At 36.0% G+C, this 18056-nt stretch overlaps 1 protein-coding gene across 1 annotated transcript in view; it reads left to right on the top strand.

Moving 5' to 3' along the window:
* Window positions 1–510: 510 nt before the first annotated feature.
* Window positions 511–18056, top strand: part of NYAP2 (neuronal tyrosine-phosphorylated phosphoinositide-3-kinase adaptor 2) — a 164035-nt gene continuing 146489 nt past the window's right edge. Inside the window, exon 1 of the mRNA XM_023761866.1 lies at window positions 511–731. Within this exon, the coding sequence (XP_023617634.1) occupies window positions 511–731 (221 nt within the window). The remainder of the gene's footprint in view (window positions 732–18056) is intronic.

Consider the following 18056-nt stretch of genomic DNA (forward strand, 5'->3'; position numbering starts at 1 on the left):
GGATAGTTCAGATTCAAATAAACTTAATTTAAAATGTAAGGAAAGCACACATGATAAAAATGTTTCTTCCAAATAATTATATAATTTTATTTTAAATTGAACAGTAAAATCTTTATGGTGATCAGAAATAAATGAAGCTTTGTTCATCTATGTCTTGTTGGTATACAAACACATTTTTGTGAAAGAAAGATATGACTCTAATTACATAAACCAATTGTTTATCTTCAGGTACTTCACTATATTTGCAGCCTTATGTTACCTTTCAGTGCAAAACCTTTGTTGTTTTTCCTGCTAAGTTGGTTACTTTGAGGAACTGTTTGCTACTCAGGCAACATTCATTTCATATTTATAATCAAATATTCTGATGGTTTATAATTTCTAATGAATCATTGTCTCCAAATTGATTCTACCATAATCATTGGAGTTTGGGGGCTGACATGATATTAAAGACAATAAACAGAACCTTGTGTCCCCATGTCTTCTCATGCTGCAGGGAGTGTTCCTTTTTACATGAGATCTTCCAAGATGATGAGTTCTAATCCTGAGGAAGACCCTTTGGACACATTTCTCCAGTATATTGAGGATATGGGGATGAAGGCCTATGATGGCTTGGTTATTCAGAATGCATCGGACATCGCTCGAGAGAATGATCGCTTGAGGAATGAAACAAACCTGGCCTACTTGAAGGAAAAGAATGAAAAACGACGAAGACAAGAAGAAGCAATAAAACGGTAAATATAAATAAAAGTGTTCTGAGTTTTGTACACGTGAGAAAATCTGTGAGTTGTGTAAAGGCTGAGATGTCATCACCTGGTTGAGAAAGGGACTGTCAAAGGTAGACTCTATGAGACAAAGTGAAATGGCTCCTCAGCTATGACAAAAGCATAATCCATCCTACTGACAGGAGCCTCATGAGTTACCAAAAGTTATTAATTTGAGTGTTGTGCTTGTGGAGATGCAGATGGGATGGGGAGATAATCCAGTTTCTTCTAAATAAAAGTTCATACTGAACAGTCTCTTGATTAAAGCCAAAGAGAACTCACAACACTTCAATAGCTGATGCTTGATGACAATTCTCACCTTTAACAGGTTCTGTTTATAGTTCTTACCTTATGATAGAGTTCATCTTATCTCTAGATGATAAAAAGACTCATCATTGTTTAGAATTACGTGAGCCTCTAAAACACTCAGTGTGTGCGCTCTGTATAGAATTTTATGATTATTATAGCTCTCACCTGCTACCAAGTATCCAAGGTTTGTTCAAATGAAATGACTTTTGTGCTGCAAAACCTACCAGCTACAAGTCAGGGAGCACTAGATTGCAGCTTTCAAAGTGAGGCTAAGTTTCCTAGGGCACTGAGACCAAAAGAAATATAGACATCTTTTCATTTTTCAAAAGAATATTACTGTGTGTGTGTATGTGTGTGTGTGTGTGTGTGTGTGTGTGTGTGTGTGTTTTAAGGGGTACAGGTTGATGGAGTTCTATTTCTTCAATGGAGACCATTTACTAAGTGCATTGATGCAGAATTTAGATAATTAATCCATATCTATTAGCTGAATAAATGAATCAAAATAGTGAAACTATTTTGATAGTTAATGGATTTTAAAAAAAATCAAACTTAACATTAATGCTTTTGCTTACTCTCTGAACATTATGATATTTAGGAAAATAAAATATTATTTTAAGGAACTGTTCATGCTTATAAAGAAGCCATGTAAGGACGCACCACTCCGATTACTTAATTACAAATAACATTTATGAGAAGTGTACTGCCAGAGATGCGAGCCTTATAACTATCTGTTGGAAGAGAATTCTAAGCAGAGTTCAATGTATTCCATGAAGGGAACAAGGTAAAATGTATGGACCAAGGCAAAGATTGGAAGGATGTAAGTTCAGACTGGTAGTGGGCCACCAGCTAATGTGGCCTTATAAACTCTTACGTTTTATTTTGAAGGAGAAAAACATTCATAGAAGTTTTTAGCAGAGGTGTAACATGACCTAACTGAATGTTTTACAAGGATTATTGTTTTCTTTGCATTGAATAGGTGGGTGGGGCATAGGTGAATGCAAGAAATCCAAAGAGAACGCCTTTGCAATAATTTGGGTGAGAAATGATGATGGTTTGGACTAGGTGACATAAAATGATCAAATTATGGGCATCATCAGAATTTTCTAATTGATGAGATGTAGGTATTCAGGAAGAGAAAGAAATTAAAGATGGTTCTCAAGTTTGTTTGTTTTTGTTTTTTTGACTACATTGAGCTTTTTCCCCCTTGAACAATTAGAAGAATGATGTTCCACTTAATGAAATAATCAGAACTAGAAGAGAAGTAAGTTTGGGTTAAATGGTGGGGAAATAGGAGCTCAGCTCTGGCAAGCCAATTTTGTAAGCCTTTTTAGATATCCAAGTGGAGAATTCTAAATAGGCAGTTGGATCCAGGATTCATGATGGAGATCAAAGCTGGTGTATAAGCATCCTATTCTAAAGAGCTAACAAGCATGAGCCTAGTTGAGAATACCTAGGACCAAAAATTAGATAAGGATAAGGACAATAGGAATTGTTCCTTGGGCCACTTGACTGCTTACTTGAAAGGAACAGTAGAAGAAACCAGTAAGAACAGCCAGTGGAGAGGAGAAGAACCACAAAGGAGTGACATTTCTGAGTAAAATGACAAAAGTGATTAAAGAAGAGAGTGTGTGTGTGTGTGATGTAACAGATAGACTAAATATGTTGAAGTCTGATAATTGACCACTGCCTTTACCACATTGGTGTTGTTGACTGGAGCAATTTCTTTGGAGGGCTGGGGGGGAAATCATACTGGGATTGTGTTCATGAAAAAGTGGGAAGAAAGGAATTGAAACAAAATATGAAGAACTACCTTGAAGACTGAGTTCAAAAATATTTTAAAAACATGAAGGGTAGTTGAAGAAGAAAGTGGGGTTTATGGTGAAAGCTAATTTTTCCAGTGTTTTTTCTTTAACAAGAGAAGAAAAACACCTTATTTAAAATACTAATATGGCAATAGAAAGGGAAACACTAAATATTTATGAGAGGAAAGGAAAATTATTGTAATTATGTCTTTGAGTAGCTGGGAAAGGATGGGATCTATAGTATCTCAGATAGGAGCATAGGCTATTTGGCCATTGTGGGAGAAGGGATGTCACAATATGTGGATGACTGATGAATACATGAATGAGTAACCCTGCATAGAAAGGCCCCACACCTGGCTCATCACATACAAAACACCATTTTATTATTGTACTCATACTTGATATATGTGCCTGGAATTGAAGGATGCTGTAGTGTTTTGCTATCAATACCTCTTCTCATGGTTTCCTATAATCTCCCTCAAATATTTTTCTGGAAGCCTAATTCAAAGTGCAAATATCTTTGGAAGGGAAAAATACTAGTAAAGCCTCCTAAATTGTGGAGACTTTTTAAATGTCTTTCATTTTTAAAAGCAGAACCCATGTACAGCATGAGGACATAGCAGTCTCTGGAATCATTGGGGGAGGGGTTGCAGAGAAAAATGTCAAAGGAGCCAAATGTTTGGTGATTGGACAGGAGGAGAAGACTAAAGTGCATGTTTTATAACAAGCCTGGCGGTGTGTACTCAAGTTGTCCCATCTCAGTAGCCATTGCAATGTCCAAATTCAATTTAATTTTGTTCATATGGTGACCAGTATTCTGAGGTTCTGGCATAAAATAATATGTTAAAATATATAATAATCTTCTATATTATAGAAATCTTCACAGTATATTTTTAGAATTGCTTCAACATTCCCAATAAGAAATTTATTTTTAATATTTTTTAAAACCCCATAACAAGATTCTGGTCACACAGGCATTTTAGGGTTTCAGGGATGACAACAGAAGCAGATACCCTCATCTAAATTCCACAGGTATTTTAATATTTTTAACATGCAATTTATGTCAAGTTGTAGAGGAAATTCAATGTGACATTAATGAACACAGTCTAATCAATTAAAATTCTTTATCATGTCTGCAAATGCCTTCTTTAGTATATAGTATGATTTAATATATAGGCTACAAATGCTGGAAATGTAAGGATGGGCATGTTTGACCTTGAAAAGGCATTGATGATAATTCTCTGTGAAATATGCCAGTTGCAATTTCAGAAATGTGCAGACTGCCAAGGATTGCTTAAAAAATGGAAATAGGATTTCGTATGATTGACCTTCTGGATCACATATGTGCTGAAATGCCTTTTGTGCTGAAGCTGAGAAGCTTAGAACACTGAGCTCTTAGAAAAAGAATATCCTGCCATAGCTGGTTTGGCTCAGTGGATAGGTGTCAGCCTGTGGACTAAAGGGTCCCAGGTTTGATTCCAGTCAAGGGCACATGCCCGGGTTTCTGGCTGGATCCCCAGTGGCATGCATGCAGGAGGCAGCTAATCAATGATTCTCTTTCATCATTGATGTTTCTATCTCTCTCTCCCTCCACCTTCCTCTCTGAAATCAATAAAAAGTATATGTTTTAAAAAAGAATATCCTCAGTGTTCTAAGTCACTTAGGCTTTCTAAACCCAATTCCTTATTTCTGAACTGATTTGAGCCACATGTCAATATGAACTTTCTTGTTTCTTCACTTTCACTTCTCAAATGAGATTTTACCAAAAAGTCTTGTGGGTGAAAAATTCTAAATAAATAAGAAGACACTGTTAGTATTTTTCTTAACAACTCCAAATAAAAATTGGCGAGAAAGAGAGAGAAAGGCTTAAAAGAGAAAAGTTAATGGAGAATAAAAACTTGTTTCAATAGCTCATCATTTCTGCTATTTTAAATCCTAATGGCTTTGTGCAGGCACGGTTAAATGAGATTACTTTTTATTAAAAGCCTATACGAAAACAAATACACATAACGTACAGCTTCAAACAAGTGAGCTCCTTTTAGATGGGTTACAAAACTCTGATTTGTTGGATGTGTCTGGGTGAAAAGGGATGTTTAAGAAAAAGGGAAGATGGGTATATTGAATCATTAACTCAGCACAAGCACCAGCCATTAAAAAGGAAGCAACTGGCCAATGAGGACAGAATCTGGCCACAAACAACCTGTAAGGCAATATCTGTGTGCAACTGTGAACATAAGGCCTGATGTAGAGGTTCACTATTTACAGGTAACACCTTGTTTACATTATCAAATAAGGATGTTCACTGAGGGGGAGGAGCAATCAAAAGACCATCTGGTATACCAAAACATGCTTAAGTTTGAGGTTTCCTTTAAAGTAAGTTTTTCTTTCTGGATTCTGAAACTAGTCTCTTCACTGTTTCATTTTACCATGTGCCATAGTATCTTAAAAACTATACGGTGGTTAGCAAAGGGAAAGAGGGGTGGAGGGAGGTAGACAAGATTTTCCTAACTTTATTAACCAATGTCAACCCCAATAAATTTCATAAAATTTTAAAAATATGGAGCCCAGTCAGTGTGGTTCAGTGTTTGATCATCGACCTATGAACCAGGTCATGGTTTGATTCCTGGTCAGGGCACATGCCTGGGTTACAGGCTGGATCCACAGTAGCGGGTGTTCAGGAGGCAGCCAATCAATGACTCTCTCTCATCATTGATGTTTCTATTTCTCCTTCCCTCTTCCTTCCTTTATGAAAAGAAAATAAATATATATTAAAAAATAAAAAGACAATAAAAATACAAAAAATATTTCTTAAAAAATAGCTATAAAATTTGTTCCCAGTACATGTCTTTCTGAGTATGTTTTCTAATATAGGGAGGTGCTGCATTTAATTTTTCTAATGAAACAAATGCTACATTAGTGAAATTCTCTCAAACATTGCAAGTCTGGAAGACAGCTCTTGACTTTAGCAAAGTGGTTCTGACACAAAGGACTACTTAGGCTGATTAGGAATGTCTCTATTCCCTGTGGATACCCTCAAGGGATCTATATGGGGTTATATTTCCTCTTTAAAAGTGACAGTCAGAAATGGAATTAGATTATGTGCAGCTCCTTTAAATATACATGCACTTGTATATTAGTATGGATACTTTGAAGCTATTTATATTAGAAGGTTTCAGTATTTCCTTTATTCAAAGAGAAACAAAGGATGACTAGAGTCCATTGGTCAGACCATAAAGGAAAAGAAGTAAACATAAAAATACTTATTCTTTATTAAAACATTACTACCTAAAAAGTCAATTTTTATGATACCAAGGTTTGAATTGGTTAATATTTTAAGTGATTACTCAAAAACACAGTTACAAAGAGCTCGGGTGAAAGATGTTAACAGTGGTATAAATCTTCTTTAGATAGTGATGGCTTCTAGAATCATACTCATTGTTACAGAGAATTTATGGGGGGGAAAAACTTATTCAAGTGCATTTTAGATGTATTCATTCAGTGCGGCATGAATAGCTACTTCGGTCACAAATAGATAAAATCATTGGGTTTGTGTTAATTGGAGGCATGCAGAAAAATAAAACACCCTATTTGTATATCAAAAGAAATGGTAAAGCACCATTACTCAGGTTAAGTGAAGACAGTTAAATGAACCAGCATTCAGAAACAACAACTTCGTCAACTTTTAGAAATACCATACAGTTAGCTATAGTTCCTATGCTTAGAGCACAGAAAACAAACCCTAAAAGCCTTCAACCATACTTGTATGTAGAACTAAACTCAAATCTGCTGCATGTCAGGGTCTTGCTGGAATGAATCAGCTGATCTGATCTGATGTGAATTTCTGACCTAATTTTGCTGTAGGACTCAGTGCTTAGGCAGAGAAAACAAGGTTAATGTGCTGATAAGTGGGCGAGATTAAACAGCAGACAGTATTTTAACAAACCTCTCTAATTTCAGCTTCCTCTTGTGTTTGTGATTAATTCCAATCACTTTTCTATTAGTCATTTCAGAGGACCACAAGCTGCTTCACTTGTTTTTATGTGAAAATTGTGCATCTGAATTTTCTTTTTTTCCCCAAACTAAACAAGATATCTAGGTATTGGAGTAATATTGGTTGCAATAGCAAATGCATGGGGAGATTTTTAATCATAGAACCATATGATTAGAAGAGAGAATTCAATAACTCATCTTGTCCATCCCTCACTAACTGCTCTTTATTAAGCCAGAAGCCAAATGTAGCAGGCTGATCCTAAATGAATTGATTTATTAAAAGTGTTCTATTTTTTCCAGTGCTGGTGGGGAAAGTTAATATTAATGACACCACTTATGCTCATAAATATTAACTTTCTCCACTAAGCCTAAGGACACGACATTTGTCCATTTTGGTTGTTGTGCCATTTCACCTTGTAAATCAAAACGAAGCCTGTCCCTGGCCTGTTGTTTTCAGTAAGGGTCACTTCAGTGCTAAGATATTTAATACAAACCAGCATTCATCTATTGACAATTCCCATTGCGTCTATATTTGGAATAGGGGTGATTTTAGCATTTTCATCCAGTCACCTGCCAGGACAGAGTAGAGGCCACCTGTGGAGGGACCTTTAATGGCTCAGGTTAAGGTAAGGCTCCTGCTTCTTTTCATGGAGCTTTTTTGAGAGCTGTTTACACTTTTGCTTGTTTCCACTTTAATTACATCCCAGACCTAGCATTGACCTTTTCATTTTAAGAAGCTCAGTGTCTGTTCCGTAGCTGAAATAGACAGATGTTGGCAAGAGGAGGGACTTTTCAGAACATAACCCCATATGGGCTGTCAGTCAGCATCAGAATTAAGCTCTTTTTATGCTGAAGAAATCGCAGCAAAGAATGGACATTCTAAACATCCGAACATTTGACAACGTGAATGATTGAAAAGAAGCCCATTGGAAAATTTAAGGTACTGTTTCTTTTAGAAGTAGTGTTAAATATTTAGAGATGGTTATAAATCAATTGAGCTATAGTTTTCCATCTAGGGCTGTTTCTTATACTCTGCAGGCTATCAGAAGATATTCTCAATCTTTAAACATGGCCTTTGTAAGATGTTAAAAAACCCAGATAAGGGAAAGGAATTATTATGGAGCAAGACGATGAGTCAGGGGATTTTTTTTAAAAACTACTAAAAATGCAGTATGGCTCAGAGAACACGTCTAATGTAACAAATGAAGCTGCTGGAGTAGAGACTGAGCATGCTAATGAAATAGCTCCAAGGTCTCTGTCCAACTTTGAGGTAGCCTGGAGAAAACATCGTCATCCTAAATTTATGGGTCACCTTGAAATTAATTTTAATCATGAATCGATAAAAGGAAAATCAAGCTCCCTCCCCAAATGAATCTCTGCTCAAAACACATGTCTCTGGTTGAAAGTTATTCTTAAAAACATTCGTATTTGGAAATGCATGACAGAATATTCATGTCCATGCTAGAATATGAATATAATCAGCCTTCCAGGAAGCAGGGGGAAAAATAACTCTATTTTGAAAAGCACTTTTGATAAACTGTACAAGGAAGATGCTTTAAAAAGAAAAAGACCAGCATTTAAAATCCATTACTTTAATTAGTAAATTGCATTTTAGTCTTTGATTGGAGGCTAAGTGTACCACTCAGCATATCCTGACTTTTGAATAAGAAATTAAGTGGTTCAACAATGAAGATAAGCATTACCAAGGAGACTTCTTAATTTTCTATTAGGCTGAGGTTTATAGGTGTTGTATAGCTCCTTTGTTTCCATACAAAATTATGCATTTTTTCACAATTTATTATACATCAGGCATTGTAGGTGCTTAGGATAAAGCAATGAACAAAAGAGTAAATAATGTTTGCTTGCCTTTGTAGGATTTACAACTGGTGAGGGTGGGGTTAGGGAGACAGACAATAAACAAACAAGTAAAGTATATCATAGGTTAAAATGTGATGAGTTTTTATGAAGACAACTAAACTAGGGAATGGGAGTCAGGGGTGGGGAGCGAGTTTAACTTTTGATAGGTTTGGTGAAGAAAAGGCTCAGTGAGGATGTGACATTTGAGTAAAGACCTGAAGTAAGCAAAGAAAGAACCATGCTGATGTCCAGGTGACAAATGTCCAGGAAGAGGAATGTCCAGGGAAGAGGTCCTAGGTGGGAGTATTCCTGGAATGTTGGAGGAAATGCAAGGTCATGTGGCTGGAGGTAGAAAATGAGCAGAGAGGGTTAGAAGATCAGGTCAGAACAAATGGGGTCAGATCTTGTCAGGTCATGGCAGTCACTGGCTGTCACTCAACTGAGATGAGAAGTCACTCAGTTTGGAGAGGAAGAATGCTATAATGTGACTTCTGTAAGTAGAAGGCAGATCATTCCGGTTGCTGTGTGGAGCATCAAGGGCAAGGGACTTCGGTTGTGAGGTTATAAGAACAATGGTTGGGAGGGAAGACGGTGGCATGGACCAAAGCAGCAGTACTGGGTGGGGAAGTGTGTGGTGGAATTGGAGAGACATTTTAAAGGTAGAGATGACAGCATTTGGTGATAGATTGGATGTGAGGTGTGAGAGCAAGATAAAAGCATGGCATTCCAATAACAGATGGGAAAGACAGCAGAAGGAGGGCTTTGGTGACAAAGGTTTTGCACATTTTAGAGTCTGAGATGTCTCTTAGGCTTCCAATGCTTTGTGATTTGTAAGAATTTCATGTTTTGTATTTGATAATTTGTAGGTATAAGGTTGAATAATTTTATAGAAATGTGAAACACTTTTTAAGACCCTAAAGGTTATGCACACATTTTAAGATTAGAGAAATATTTTTAAATAAATATTTATCCAGAGTGGGGCAAGCATGTAGATTAATCACAGCAAATGAACAAGTGCCTGGAGGTCTGTGCCTCTGTGCCCAGCTAGTAGAGTCAGTGAACTTAATTCGAAGAGGCTACACGATCTGCATTCATAGACACTTTCCAGTGTAGGGCAAAGATAACAGTCTTAGTCCTGGAATCTGAGAATCATGGTAAAAGGCAGAGGTAGGCCCACAAAACACTTGACATTTTTAAAAAATGTTCTGACAATGGGTAGATGTAACTATTAGCATTGGTAATATTCACTTATGGTCTTTTTGCAATGATGGAGATATCATTTTCTAATTAATACACATTGGACATCATTTCTGTACTTGAGTGTTCCAAAACCCTGTAGATTATTGCCCAATAATAAAATGGAAATTGGGAAGAACAGTATTTGTGGGTGTACAGGGGAGTGTAACTGAGTAGTGAGAGAATCCTGGGGTCTGGGCAAAAGGTGGGATCAGTTTCTTTTACCTCTTATCTTCAGTGAGACCCATAAAATGTGCCTTAATTTTTAAAGTTAAGTTTAATCATTTTTCAATTAGAAATAATATGTATTTTGTTGCATTAAGAGAAAAAAAATGGTGCAACACATGTGGGTCAACTAGTGGACTAGCCAACAAGTATAGCTTGTTAGAATCAGTAGCTGTTATTATTATTACTAGTATTGCTTTTACTGCCATTGTCTTTATTATCTTTATCTTCATCACACAGTGTGTTTATATTAATAATGACATAGGGACCATGTCCAAAAATATTTTACCTTCATTTTGGATAGAAACCAACACAAGGAAAGAAATGGGATTATTTGCTTTAAGCATTTGGAAATGACGTGTGTATTCAGTCCTCAACGGTGTATTTCTTATTTTATCATTCTGTCATTTTCTCCATGTACACATATTTTTGTTTTTGTCTGCTAAAACAGTTAAAATTGTACAAGGGCTGAGAGAATTTTGGCATATGAACAGATGAAAAAATGCAATAATTGGTCATTTTACTCTCTTAATTATTAAACTGGCTTCCAAGAGCAGAGAAGCTATCTCTTGTGCATAGCAAGTTTTACAACATTTGTCCAATTGGATTGCATCACCTCACTTCATGCACTGTCATTGGGTGTCCCGAGGGAAAAGGAAACAGGCTGGCACAGCATGTGATGTTACAAATGCAATTCATTAATCCATTTCCAGATATGTTCGTGGAACTATCCTGCAAGGTCTCCCTCTTGGCATAGGAGCTACTAAATTTTTATTCTTTTCATGGAAATGCATACTTTCTGTGAACATGCCATGACATTTAAGCTCAAAGTAAACAGAGAAAGAAATAATGAATCATTACTACTACTACCACCACCACACACACACACACACACACACACACACACACACACACACACAAGAGATAACAGTCTAAAATGATTTTTTAAAGAAATATGCTGTGTGGCTTGACTTTTCTTCTAGAGAGCAATGTGTTTTCCACTCCGTGGTGTAAATGCTATTTAAGTTTCAGCTTTGTATTGGTTTGAGGATACTGGGAAAGGCTGGGCCCACAATAACCTCTAACACTTTGTATGGGAAAGTGTGCTTCTTTCTTACATACTGCTCAATGTGGTCATTGTAACTCTCTATCCAGCTCTTTTTTCAAAGGGAACCAAAATGCATGGAGAAACTTGAGCTTTTAAGAATTTTCCTAGAGTGATCCTTAATCTCCTAGGATGCTTGATGTTTGATTGTCACATAAACTTTAAAAATTGCTTGAATGCCTTTTATAATATACCATTGAAATAGTATTTGTTTAGAAGATAAATGACAAAATAGGACTGGAAATCACTTGCCAAGTAAGTCATTGCATAGATCATTTTAAATAAATATTCTTCCAGAGGCTAATATTTTCTTTAATTTGAGGGAGATGTGATATTTTTTACCAAAAAAAATAACAGTAATAGAGAAATTAAAAAGAAACACAAGATAATGAGGAAATGTCTTTATAGTGATCAGAGTACATATGGATTCTTCTCCCAGGAGAAAGGGGTGGTTTTCTTTTTTATCCTTCTCCCCCACAAGGTATGAAATTATAGAGTAGTGAGTGTTTGATCAGGGTGAGACTAGAATCTGAAATAATTTACCCTTATGTTACTTTTAAAGTGTTTTAGAAAAAACTCATTGTAATTAATGTAAACCATTCTCTTTTGCTTATTGGCCTCTGGGTAATTAAACAAAGGGTTAAAAGATGAGTAGCTTGTGATTTTCTCTGGATTTTTTACTGAGTCCTGTTTGAAGCCCCCAGACCTCAGCAACTCAAAACTCTCAGCAGATCAATACAAATAAAATATCCCATTTAGAAAAAAAAAATCATTGTGCTTTAGACTACCTGTTAAGATAGAGGGCATGTGCGGGGGAGGGGGGGGAGGCCGGGGGAAGGTCAATTGGAAAAATGAGACATATGTACTACTATTTGTAACACTTTAAACAATAAAAAAATAATAAATAACCCTAAAAAACGATAGACACAGTTGTTCATTTCTAGAAATTATTTCAAATATCAAATTTTATTCTTAGATTTTTCTTCTTTTCCATATAATTTTACTTTTACTTTTTCTTAATAACATCAGATTCTAATTCATTTCCTTAGTTCCTATCTTCTGTGATAATCTTCAATTCCAATCGTGTGTGTGTGTGTGTGTGTGTGTGCACGCACACACACATACGCTCTATTTATCTTGTGCTCAATTATTCAAAAAGCCTAGGTATTTAAAATAAAAACAGAGAAACACATTTTCAAAACATGCTACATGGTTCAACAGATTATATGGGATAAAAGAGATGGGGGAGAGGGACAGAAAAGGACTACCCAGTAAAAGCCTTTTTAGCAAATCATACTGAATCTCATTAATAAAGAATACATCCACTAAAGCTGCCCCATCAATCTGCCATGTGCATTAGTGATGTGTAGTCCAATTCCAGTAGATAAATTGTTCCCTAAGTGTTGGTCGGCTGCCACTCAAATCACAATACTAATAATATGTGCCATGCTGAATGTCCCTTGACTCAGAAGGAATTTTTTCACAGGTAAAGAGGAGGAATGATGTCTGTCTGAATGAACACCATCACAGCAAAACAAAACAAAACAAAACAAAACAAGACAAAACAAAACAAAAATGATTGATAATTGGAGAGGTAAGCAATAGACAAGAACTTTGTGAACCAATCTACCAAAAATATCGTGTAATTCAGCCATGATACTCCAAAGTGTCAGCTAAAAATACAGCCAGAAAAGTGTAATCAATACAGAGCTTGCAATGTCAGATGAGAGCATCACTGTGGTGTGGAGATACCAGTCATGGGAAAATAGGCACAGGGCAAGGAGTATAAAGGGGAGGGGAAACAGAGTAACTAAATACTTCCGTGAATATTTAAATTACAGTATCTTAGTTTGGTTTCTACCCATGAACAATTCTATGTTGTGACAGATACCATGACTAATTTTCTTCCCCAGGGGTACTGTCAGAAGCATTCGTTATTATAAAGAGATACTTTTTAAAGTTGCAATATAATATGCCTTTGTGAAACTCATGGGTTTGAGTTGACACCATGTGATTTTTCTAAAGAAGTCCATTGGTTTCACATACGACCTTAACATAAAAGCACCTGCTTTTGAACCTGCGGTGGAGTGGAAAGTTTTCTATCACTTCTTACAAGATTAAAAATCTTCAAGGAGATGACATGCATGTAAGGGAGCATTTGAAAAGAGGCGGAGACACTAAGCCTGTGCTGTTGTTCTATGATTGCATTGAAGTGGAGGAATAAAGATTAGGATGGTATTGGGTTTTAGGAAGCGGTGTTGCTTGTGGATTTATCATTAATGCAGTGACCCTATCTGCCCAAGCCTTTCCATTTCAATGTGACTTAGAATTCTAAAAAGAAGTCAGCTTAAAGGTGTCAACACAATCCCCTGTGTAAGTTGCCTTCAGCTAAAACCTCTATCTTTAATTTAGCACAATTGGCAATCTTGGTGAGAGACAGACTGTGACTTAGTTAACATGGAAACAGATTGACCTCTGTCACCTGGAGTTGAATGAGAGCTCAGTTCAGGCTGGATGACATGTATGAACTATTGCAGGAACAATAACCTGGGAACAGAATGAAATGGCCTTAGTGAACTTCCGGTGAATGGACAGATCCTGTGTATCATGGCCTGATCTTCTCCTAGACAAATATATGCATGTTTATTTTTCAGAGAAGTGCTTTAATAATGTAAGCATGTTATGTTACCTCAGTCACACAGATAAAACCTTGTTTTAATGAACAAGCTCAGACAATCAATCTGATGTTGTGAAACTATCTCCATGTGCCAAGTAGGAGCTCTTGTTAGTTTCTGGCATGCATGCAACGTATTCTGGCAAACAAGTTCTAGTGTGTAATGGAAGCCCTCCTACTTTTAATTCCATGAGCAGTCAGTTTAGTTACTAAAAACCTCATCCTTTTATGACATGAATCATGAAGATAATACCAATGACGGAAATGAATGGTCTTTTTATACAATTGTCTCAGGTGAACATTGGAGACAATATAGTTTCTAAGATACTTGATGAAATGCCATGTCATGCATTTCAGATAAGACTTGATATATCTTCAAGTCAACATTTTGTTTAATTGTTGTTTACATTTATGCCTGAACTTTGGAGACAAGGGGAATTTTCCTTAATCCTTTCAAAGCTGTTAAGACAGATTGGGGAAAAAATGAATATAGGAAATGTTATTTTTGTAATAGAACTGATAGTGGGGCAATGAATTAAAATTCTCATCAATATATTTTTTCTCAGATATTTGTAGTTCATTTTAATCAAACATCACATTTGCACACTTTTTGTAAAAATTCTTCAGCCTCAATTTGTATTATTCAAATCCTGATTATCATCTTTGAATGAAGCATATAGCCATTTAAAAAATGCATCCCACCCTTAAATATACTGTAGGAAAAATCTCCCATTGTCTATAGCTTATAAAGTAACATAAAAATGTAAAAAAGCTTTTAAAGTCTTTTGAGATCTAGAGCTCCAGAATTCTGCTTTACTATTATTTTGTTGGAGTCATAGAATAAATATAAAATAAGACTGAAAAAGTAGAAACTATAATTTGAGGGAATTCTAAAGTCCTTAGGCTTGACTTCTGTAGTGTAGACTGGTAAATATAAGTAAGTACATTGACTACTAATGCACTTATAGTATTTCTATGGCAGATTTTTAATTTTGGTCAGGACATAGTCCACCCAAAACCAAAGCATTACATGGAAATAAATTAGATATAAAGTAAGGAGAAAAGTGGAAAGGGAGAGTAGAGATAGAAAAAAATTTAGCCAGGTCACTAAAATACCAGACTTTGTTCACTTTTTATCCTGTTCCTGGATTTACAAGTTAGTTGGCAAATGCTTGTTAGGAGTAATCACAAAAGAACCCATGCAGTTTTACAAAGTGAGCCAAAGTAGGAGCCTGGCAAATTCATGTCTATGGAATGTCCCTGTCTTCTCCACTATGGAGTCAATGAAAACTGGCTCTAACACAGCTACAGGATAAGGGAGCACATCCATTCATACAAAGAGGTATAGTCAACTGCCTTTCTTATATGTGAGCGTGTGTGTGTGTGTGTGTGTGTGTGTGTGTGTGACCCATTGATAAATTACACACAGAGCATTTCTCACCAGGAATTTATCCAACAAGTCAGGGCACTTTGGTTATTAAATTGAGGTGTCATGTTAGAAGCCATTAAGCAAATTATTTAGTGCATTCTACTTTAGAAGGCAAGGGCACAAGTACAGTATTTTATAACTGGTTAATTTCATGCTGCAATTAAATTCTTGACACATACTTGGAACGGGAAACTTAATGTTAAGGAGAAAATTAAAGAGGGCTTTCTATTGTTGAGTTTATGTTTGAAAATGGACTTTTTAACAGAGGTCGATCTAACACATTTAAGAATTGACATCTTCTGCCCTATGGCAGGTTAGAAACTACCTGTTGTGTAAAGAATAATCCAAGCAGAAACAAATGTGTGGTTTTAACATTTGTTTTATTTTTAGATTTTATACCACCAGTAAAGGTTATATTATAATAGATCTTAGCAGACACTTCAATGGAGATAATTTTGTAGCAAATATTTTTATTTTAAAAGATGAAATGGGGGCCCTAGCCAGTTTAGCTCAGTGGATAGAGTATTAGCCTACTTGGGAAGTGAAGAAGAGAATGAAATTCATAATCGTTTATAGTTTAAAATCTTCATTTTTGTTCCAATCATAGTTGACTATTCCTTTATCTTCACTGTTAGATTGAATTCCTTCTCAACATAGGTATAAGGAATGGAGTTTGGAAAAATGACTGAAATTGGAGTTCTGAACATTATTCCATAGCTCTGCTTTTGAAGAACCTGCTCCCTCTACCTGAACTTACTCCCGGCTCAGCAAACATTTTCAAATAGTGATTATTTAAGGCTCTGCAGACCATAAAGTCTCTGTGGCAAAAAACTTAACCCTGCTGCTGTGGTGTGAAAGCACCCTGACTATACCTAAACCAAGGAGCATGATAATGTTCCAATAAACTTTATTTACAGAAACCTCTGGGGGGACAGATTTGGCCTGCAAGCTACGGTTGTCCAAACCCTGTTAGTCCATCTATTGGTTGTGTTGGCCTGATGGTCACCACCCGGGCCAATTCTTCTAAAGGGAATTTTACTGGTAATCTGCCTTCCTTAAACATGTGAACCTGGAAAGTATTAAAAAGTTTAGCTTTAGAACTGTAATTGCTGTTGAGATCTCTAGCTGGATTATTGATCCAGATGTAAAATAAAACTTCAAAGAACTTTGGAGTAATTTTTTGAAGTTCTAGGATAGCCAGTTTTCAAGAATGTGTGTAATGTAAGAAAGAAAGATGTGAAAAATCATTCAGAGATCACAAGAGAAGAGACCGTTGATTTAGTGCTTATTTCATACCAGATACTATACATTTTTCATGCGCTATGTCTATTTAATCCAGATGATATTTCCACGAGGTAGATTCTATCACTGGCCCCCTTTCACAGATGGAGAACTGGAGTCTTAGCGACTTTAAGAAGTTTGCCAATGTCACATAGTGAGTGTCAGAGTGTGGCCGAGCTCAGGCGTATCTGACTCCAAAGAGCAATTCGGAAACAAGAGAATAAGGAGAGAGAAATAATGCCTTGCTTTGGGGTGGGATTTGGGGATGAGAAAGAGTCTGACCATCAGTTGTTTCCACTTGAGTCAAATAGATCTGGCAGGTTACTTAGGCAGCTTCCACAGGAATTTAAGTTAATAATTAAGATGCTAAGTTTGCCTTCCACGTAGTGATACTGCAGACATAAAGGTTACAAACCCATGATCTAGTTCTTGCGGCAGCTTTTATATCCAACCCATAATGATGCATTTAAATTTTCACAAAGTTTCAACACACCTGGAATTTCTTGCAATGCCAGTGACATTTTGAAGAACAACAAAAAGAAAATATTCTGGTAGCGAAAAACTTCTCTATAACATAAGCCTCAACATGGTGAATGAGGAAACAATGAAATTATGGTTAATATATTTTTAAATTGTATGCCAATAATCCATTGACTATTTCAGATAAATTCTATATTTGAAAAAAATAATAAATGGATGTAGTACATTTGCTTACAGAATCTAACATAACTGCTGAATGTTTAAGCAAAGCCCAGAAAGCTGCTTCTTCCAGTGATTCTATTATAGCATTAATTTGAATTCGGGTGCATCTATGCTAGAGCAGCATACACAAAAAAATACAACCCAGTTTCACACTATGTACTTACCATGGCAACCCCAGCGTCACATGGTGCACATGCTAGTCTGGAGGCAAAGAGCTTCCCGGGCTCTTAAGCAGATACACACTAGCTTCCCAGTCATGTGACTTTGCCTACAGTCAGCAGCCTTTGCCAAAGAAATGTGTCAGCTTAAACTGACTCCTGCAATTCTTTGCTTTCTTTGATCTGTTCACTCATCTTCTTTCTCTCCCACCTTACCACCCTCTCTTCCTCATTTTCTCAATAGTTTTAGTAACATCTTAGATTGTCTCAAAATAATCCTTTCTATTGAAATCTCCATGACTGTGAAATCAAATGTTTTGCATTTTATTGGATCTTATTAATTTCCTTTTCAGTGTCTTTCCAAAAACTGACAAAAGTCATAAATGTCTATAACATAAATGATTGAAATTTTCACAAATTATTTATATTCTTTTCTTCAGTTTAAGTATGTGCTTAGCCATTATTTTAACAGGATCAAAGTTATCTAGTAAAAAAAGAGTTTTATCTATTTGACTACAACTAAAACA

This window comes from Myotis lucifugus, unplaced genomic scaffold, assembly GCF_000147115.1.
Source record: "Myotis lucifugus unplaced genomic scaffold, Myoluc2.0 scaffold_3, whole genome shotgun sequence".
Classification (NCBI taxonomy): Eukaryota; Metazoa; Chordata; class Mammalia; order Chiroptera; family Vespertilionidae; genus Myotis; species Myotis lucifugus.